Here is an 8,073-nt window from a genome sequence, read left to right on the forward strand (position 1 = left end):
GAGCCTCAGAAGAAAATGACTGTGAACTGTTCAGATCAATCCTTTTAGGGAGAAAACTCTAAGTACTCGCTGGCGGATCTGTCGAGTCTTCACCCCATAGACAAGAGGATTGAGTGCAGGTGGCACAAGGAGGTAGAGTGTGGCCAGAAGAACATGGACGTGGTGGGGTACATGGTGGCCAAAGCGATGTGTGAGGAAGGAGAATATTCCAGGAACATAGAAGATCAGGATAACACAAATATGAGACCCACATGTGCTAAAGGCCTTAAGTCGGGCCTCACCCCCTGGTACCTTCAGCACTGTCTGCAGGATGAGGGCATAGGAAATACCAATGGCCACGACATCTAGCCCAACCACAAGCAGGGCCACTGCCAACCCATAAGCTCGGTTCACTGTGGTTTCTGAGCAGGCAAGTTTTACAACAGCCATATGTTCACAATAGGCATGGCCTATGATGGTGGCCCGGCAGAAGAGGAGTCTCTGCAACAGGATAGGGAAGGGGAGGAGGAGGACTAACCCCCGCACCAGCACTGCCATCCCAATGCGCCCATGATCCCCGGACGCAAGATGGTGGAATGATGCAGAGGGTGACAAATGGCTACATAGCGATCCAGAGCCATAGCCACAAGTACCCCTGACTCCATGGAAGAGAACGCATGGATGAAGAACATCTGGATCAGGCAGAAAGTGTACCCAATCTCATGGGCATGAGCCAGGAGCACCGCAAGGGCTTTGGGTGCAGTGGAGGAGGCCAGCACCAGGTCAATGCCAGATAGCATGGCCAGAAAGAGGTACATCGGCTGGTGCAAGGATGAGTCAGTCCAGATGATGAAGATGACGGTGACATTGCCCATTACAGCAAGGACATAAAGGACACACAGTGGCAATGCTATCCAGTGCTGGCTTTCCTCTAAACCGGGGATGCCCATCAGAAAAAAAGAAGGCTGGAGTAGCCTCCAGCTAGAATTACTAAAGGTCATCATCAATGGCTTGGAAGACAGAAAAGAAAAAAGAAACCAGAATCATGAATGCCGCATTCCTGGTGGGTCATCCAGTGTCTAGATCTGGCTACCATCTTCATGAGAAGAAACAAGCTGAAACTGAAACACAAGAAAATTAAGTGAGATACAAAGAAGAGAATCCCCTTTTCTTGAGACAAGGTCTTTAAGGTGAGACATCCATGTCTTAACTATGATAGGTCTAGTTTCATTTACAGATAAGAGTAAACATGCTGCTTCTAGAGAGATGCTTAGACTCTACCATTCAATTACTCCTCATTTGGAATGTCCACTTGAAAGGATCTTCTGTATCCCCTGTTGCCATTACTAAACACTGCATATCAATTTGTTATCTTTTAAAGTATTCTCCCTCAGTTTCCATAACACAGCACCCTGCAGTTCTTCCTCCTATATCTCCCATCTCACCACCTTCTCCATCTACCTCTCCCTTATATGTGGCTGATTCCAATGTCTCAGCCTCTCCTCCTTCCCCTATTCTATACAGTATCTCTGATTGAGCTCATCCATTTACCATATTATGACCATTTATATTTTTTAATTTCTTCCAAATCTAGGTTTCTGAGTCAAATACCTTTCTGAAACCCAAATCCATTTCCATTTATCTATGCCTAAATATCTATACCACATGCTCAACAAATTTGAGACTGGAGTAACTTGTGCATTCTTCACAAATCCACTCTACCTCCTTCATGCTCATATTTTTGTGAGTTAAATCACTATATCTACGTATCCAACCCAATGTAGAAACTTGAAACAATGCTTACGCATTTTTCTTTCTCATCCTTTTTACCTTTTCACTAGTTCCCTTTGACTAAATTTTTAATCTCTAAATATTCATTCGTTCTTCTTGTCCCCCGCCTCCACTGTCACTGCCTACTGCATACTCCTAACTCCTATCACCTGTATTCTTTCCTTAAATCTGTATGGGTTTGATTTCATAACCTTCAAACCAATCTCCACCCTGTGGTCAGAGGATTTTTCCTAACATGCAGGAGTCATCTTGTCATTTCTTTTTTTAATTTTTATTTATTTAAATTCAATTAGCCAACATATAGTACAACATTAGTTTCAGATACAGTTTTCAATAACTCATCAGCTGAGTATCACTTATGAGGTTAAAACCTTTAGCCAATTTAATCCATGGAATAAAATCACACATTTAAAGACTAGAGTACAAAATTTTCAAAGGTTATCTCATATACATCATCTTAAATCAATTGTAGTTATAATTACCATTAATATTTATAAAAAAGATTACTTAATATGAGATTATAGTCTCTTTACTTTGTCCACACGAATCTGTTTCTTTGTCTCAAATTTTTGCTATGTCTATCTCTCACCACGAAGTCGGGATGATTCAGTGTTCCTGGAACCCCCATATTAACAAGAAGTACCAATTAAATAGGTATTGTGTTTAACCTTCTCCATGTGATTCACTTCTTGAGCATTAAACTTGACATGGGATGTATCTTCAGCTATATGTTTTATCCTAAGAGACAGACATGGTCTAAAATAATCATATTTTTCTATGTAAGGTAGAGAGAGGTTCATGTGTCTATACATAAAAAGAGTCAAGAAAGACTCAGTTCCTACAGACTGTGCATCTATAGATCACTACAAGTGTCTTTTTTATGAATCAATGATGACCACAATATTGTCCCAAATCTCTGAACACGGAAGTTACAAAAACTGAAATGACAAGTGGTCACATAACTCCTGGTCGGTTTCCTTCCAGATTCAAATCCACTTAAAACCGCAAGTAACAGGAACATATTTTTATTCAGAACTCCAGGAGAATCTCATAATTACCAAAATTTGCATTTCAGTGCTTAACATTCTACACAGTGAGAATGTTAAGTCTTTGTCTTAACTACATCCTCTCTGCTGCAGGTTTTAGCCCATGTCTCAGTTTTCAGCTGAGGGGGTCAGAGAACAGCTGTGCATTTGTGGAAGATAACCCATTGCTTTGATAGGAGCAATGTCAGCAGAGCTGTAGAGGATGTAGCCAAAAACAGTAGGTAAGGGAAACAGCAGACCACAGGTACCTGAGTACAACAGCCCCTTTATGCTGTGTGATTTGTGAATCCAGAGCAAAAGCCTAGGACTATTTCTTAAAAAGTAATTGTTAAAGTCAACAAGAGGTCCCCCCATGATTCTTAGAGGAAAAGCAGACCAGACTTACTCCCAAGAACCTAAGTGAAGAGATATTTAGTTCTCTGACCAGGGAGCAGAGGACAATTAGCAAAGAACTGAAGTTGTACATTGTTATTTATTTATTCAGATAAATCCTGCCCAAGTAACCTGTCTTCTGTAAAATCATCCCCAAATTCTGTAAGGCAGCATGTCATGTCTCCTTTTCTTTCCTATCAAACCACTTTACCTGTTGTGTCATTGCACTGACTCCCTTGCACTGGAAAACCTGTCAGTGTGTTAGTCCTTGAAGACCAGGGGCTGTGCCTTGCTTGGGGCAGCAGTCCAGGGCCAAGTTTCAGAAGTGCCAGAATCTAATTGGTACTCGTTTTCTTAACAAATAAATATCCACATGATTATATTACAAATAAATAGATGAATATATTTAAAAAAAAAAACAAGAATTACAGGAACTTGACAAGATAAAAACTTAAGGGATATAAGTCATTAGCAGATAGTGGATATCTGAGGGATGAACTGGATTGGGCCTCAGTGCCCCTCACTGAGTGATATTGTGATATCACCCAAGTGATATTGTGGGTGTTTCATGGCAGAAGGAACCCTGTTGAATCTCTATCCCAGAAAGGCTATAGCAGAATCCTAGCTGTATGTCAGAATTGAGGGACACCCGGGGTCACTGCTGGTCACTTCTGTCATTGTCTCTGTCACTGCAGGCAGGGAGGGCAGGCAGCCCACTGTGGGCTGTGGCTTGTCCCTATTTCCTTAATCTCCTTTATAGTGGCATGGACTTGATGATAGTGGCAAAAAGGAGATGCAGGGACGCAGATTATGGGAGGGCACAGAACCAGTGTGTTCACAATTATGACCTACTAGGAAAGGGAGGCACAGAAATCAAACCCTCCAGAGTTCAGGTGTTTAATACAAGACACATAAACAATCAGTAAAATATGCCTAGTGCAGCTGTGCCATTCTCCTGATCTCTGGGCTATCTCTGAGGATGCATACTTCACAGTTTTGATTCAGGGTTGAGGGAAATTTAGCAACTTGGAGAGAACTGAGAAAAAGGAGAAAATTACCAGACTCAAAGATTCCATTGTCATCCTCTCTGCTCAGCTGCAGAAATATCCTGAATCCCCAGTTTAACGTCCATGCTGACTGTCTGCCCAGCATGGGAATAACAGTGATGAAGGGGACTTTATATTCAGAAGGGCTATACAAAAAAATAATAATAATAATAAAAACAATAAAATAAAAAAAGAAGGGCTATACAGCAATCTCTGAATACCAAAGGGAAACCAAACACATCACTCAAGTCCTGAAGATAAAGATTTCCAGGGTGAGCTCTTTATAGCTCTGGTGACATTGAGGTAAAATGGGCACATTAGTTAGGCCTACATGCATTATATATGATGATGAGGATGCCAAGATATGATACTAAAATTCTCTGTGAGTGATTGTGAATATTCAGCCATGACTTTGGTAAATATTGTCAAGCTCAAAGCTTGCCTTACAGCAGTGTGTGGTCTGAAGTGCATAGGGGAATCTGAAGTGCCCCTGAAGTGCTAAGGGGAATCAAATAGAGAGGGTTACTTTTGAGAAGTCAGACCTGGTGAGAACAGTTAATCTGAGGCAAAAGGAAATAAGTTTAAAACAACTAAAAATGGGGATCCCTGGGTGGCGCAGCGGTTTAGCGCCTGCCTTTGGCCCGGGGCGTGATCCTGGAGACCCGGGATCGAATCCCACGTCGGGCTCCCGGTGCATGGAGCCTGCTTCTCCCTCTGCCTGTGTCTCTACCTCTCTCTCTCTCTCTCTCTGTGTGTGTGACTATCACAAATAAATAAAAATTAAAAAAAAAAAAAAAAACAACTAAAAATGTGTCAGAACAGATGTATTGGAAGACTCAGAGCCGTAGTAGCCAACCAAGAAATAGCTCTTATCACAAGGACTATAACAAAGGCAGAATCTAGCTGTCAATAGGCTTCCCCAAAACTGTAAGCCTCAAATATGACCTTAATTCCCACACCTGAAATCCTGTGCATGGACCTTTAGCAGGTTCCGTTATCTTCATTCTGAAAGGCAAGTCCATTCTTGATAGTTCTCCAAAGTTGGTGACTGTAAACAAGGCACTGGGCAAGCAAGATGTTATACCAATTGGCAGGTCCCAGAGGACACTGTAATATACCTGGACAGAACCCAAGTTAGCCTCCACATTGGCTGGAGGCACGCAGCACTAAGTCTACTGCCCCCAGGATAGCTGATTGGGCAGGAGAGTTGGTTATTTCCCTGAAATAACCATCCTGTCCTATATAAGAGGAGAGAAAAAAACTAAAAGACACTTGTGAAGTTCACATTCTAAAAGACACTTGTGAAGTTCACAGTCCAGTGGTACTAAAACACTGAGATCTAAATACAGTACTATAGAACACTTCCCCTTCCTCTACATTTTACTACCACATTATGAGGATCTATATATAGCAGCTGGGGGGGATGGTTAGGTTTTTGTTTTGTTTTGTTTTTTGCCTAATATATCATGTCCAGCTATTAACGAAAAATTACAAGGCACTTAAAAAGCAAAACACACAATTTAAAGAGACAAAGCAATCATGGGACTCAGACATGGCAGGGTAGTTGGAATTATCAGACTAAGAATTTTAAATAATTATGAATAATAGGCTAAAGACTCTAATAGACAAAGTGGACATCATGCAAGAGCAGATAGGCAATATAGGCAGAGAAATAGAAATACTAAGAAAAAAACAAAAAGAAGCACTAGTAATTAAAAACAACACCAACAACATTCTATTTTTTTCTGTAACAGAAAGGAAAAATGACTTTGATGGGATTATTCATAGATTGGATATGGCAGAGTAAAGAGTCTCTGAGTTTGAGGGGATCCCTGGGTGGCGCAGCGGTTTGGCGCCTGCCTTTGGCCCAGGGCACGATCCTGGAGACCCGGGATCGAATCCCACGTCGGGCTCCCAGTGCATGGAGCCTGCTTCTCCCTCTGCCTGTGTCTCTGCCTCTCTCTCTCCCTCTCTCTCTCTCTCTCTCTATCATAAATAAATAAAAATTAAAAAAAAAAGAGTCTCTGAGTTTGAGAATAGACCAATAGAATCCTCAAAAACTGAAAAGCAAAGGGAACAAAGACCAGAAAAAAAAAAAAACAGAATAGAATATCTAATGACTGGGACAACTACAAAAGGTATAACATTTTATAAATAATGGGATTACAAGGAGAAAAAAGAGAGAAAGGAAGAAATATTTGACACAATAATGACAGAATTTCCCCCAAATGAATGTCAGACACAAAACCATACCCAGGAAGCTCAGAAAATACCAAATAGGATAAATGCCCCCCAAAAACCACATCTAGGCATATCATTTTCAAACTACCAAAAATCAAATATAAAGAAAAAATAATGAAAGAAGTCAGAGGGGTAAAACACACTTTCTATAGAAGAACAAAGATAAGAATTACATCTGACTTTACCTCAAAAAATATGCAAGAAAGAAAATAGAAGAGTGAAATATTTAAACAATTGAATGACAGAACACAACAAACCAGAATTCTCTCCCCTGTGAAATTATCCTTCAAAAATGAAGGAGAAATAAAGATTTTCTCGGGCAAACAAAAATCTCACTGAGTATGACACACTACAAAGAGGACGACACATCTGCATTCCACATGCCCCACTGCAATGTAACATTGATAATTCCTCCCCTTGAATCTGAGCTGGCCATGGTGATCCACTGACAATCCATAGAATGTGACAGAAGTCTGCACTAGTAAAGGCCACACAGCATCTGCTTGCATGTCTTGGAATGTTTCCTCCCTGGATGCTCCCTCCAGTAAGCTCCCTCTTAGAATCCACCTGCTATGCAATGAGAAATCTAAACCACATGAAGAGGCCTTGGGTAGATCCTCTAGTCAACACTCCTAACTAAGACCAGTTTTAAAATAATGCCAGCCCAGGAGCAGACGTGAGCAAAGACACCATCCACTGATTCCAGCCTCTAGCCCCTTGATTACCTTTACCTGTTTGAGAAGAAGGAAGCCACTGCACTCCACTCCATTGTACTCCTTTTAAACTCCTGACCCATAGAATCTGTCAGAGTGATAAAACAGATGTTATTTTATGCCACTATGTTTATGATGGTTTGTTAAAGAAAGTAGATAACCATAACCCTGGATTTTACTAAATAATTTGGGATTTTACTTATGAGTCATTATTGATGATTTTTTTAAGATTTTATTTATTTATTCATAGAGTCAGAGAGAGAGAGAGAGAGAGAGGCAGAGACACAGGCAGAAGGAGAAGCAGGCACCATGCAGAGAGCCTGACATGGGACTCGATCCAGGGTCTCCAGGATCACACCCTGGGCTGCAGGCGGCGCTAAACCACTGAGCCACCGGGGCTGCCCTATTGATGATTTTTTAAAGCATGTGCTTCTATTTAAAAAATTTGGGAGGTGCTTGGGTAGCTCAATTGGTTAAATGTATGCTTTCCATTCAGGTCATAATCCCAGATCCTGAGATGGCAGGCATTAAGCTCCCTGCTCAGCAGGAAGTCTGCTTCTTCCTCTACCCCTCCCCCCCCTACTTGTGATCTTTCTCTCTCTCTCAAATAAATAAATAAAATCTTTTTAAAAATAGATTAAAAATAGATTAAAAAAATTTTAATATAGTTCACAACAACACTAGCAAAATTCTTTTTTATTTGGCTGTGAACCTTTACTAAATCCTTTGTGTTTTGTTCCTTTAATATATCATTCTGCATACAATCAGAAGGACAAGCCACATGATTATTTATTTATTTGTTTGTTTGTTTAAGATTTTATTTATTTATTCATAGAGTCAGAGAGAGAGAGAGAGAGAGAGGCAGAGACACAGGCAGAGGGAGAA

At 40.8% G+C, this 8,073-nt stretch overlaps 1 protein-coding gene across 1 annotated transcript; it reads right to left on the reverse strand.

Annotated features, from left to right (window-relative positions):
- Nucleotides 1–10: 10 nt before the first annotated feature.
- Nucleotides 11–989, reverse strand: LOC112667930 (olfactory receptor 52L1-like). Its single transcript, XM_025459987.3, is given in 2 exon segments — nt 11–551; nt 554–989. Coding segments are annotated over 2 exon segments (951 nt in total). The 5' UTR covers nt 984–989; the 3' UTR covers nt 11–30.
- Between the last annotated feature and the right edge of the window lie 7,084 nt (nt 990–8,073).

This window comes from Canis lupus, chromosome 21 (assembly GCF_003254725.2).
Source record: "Canis lupus dingo isolate Sandy chromosome 21, ASM325472v2, whole genome shotgun sequence".
Lineage (NCBI taxonomy): Eukaryota > Metazoa > Chordata > Mammalia > Carnivora > Canidae > Canis > Canis lupus.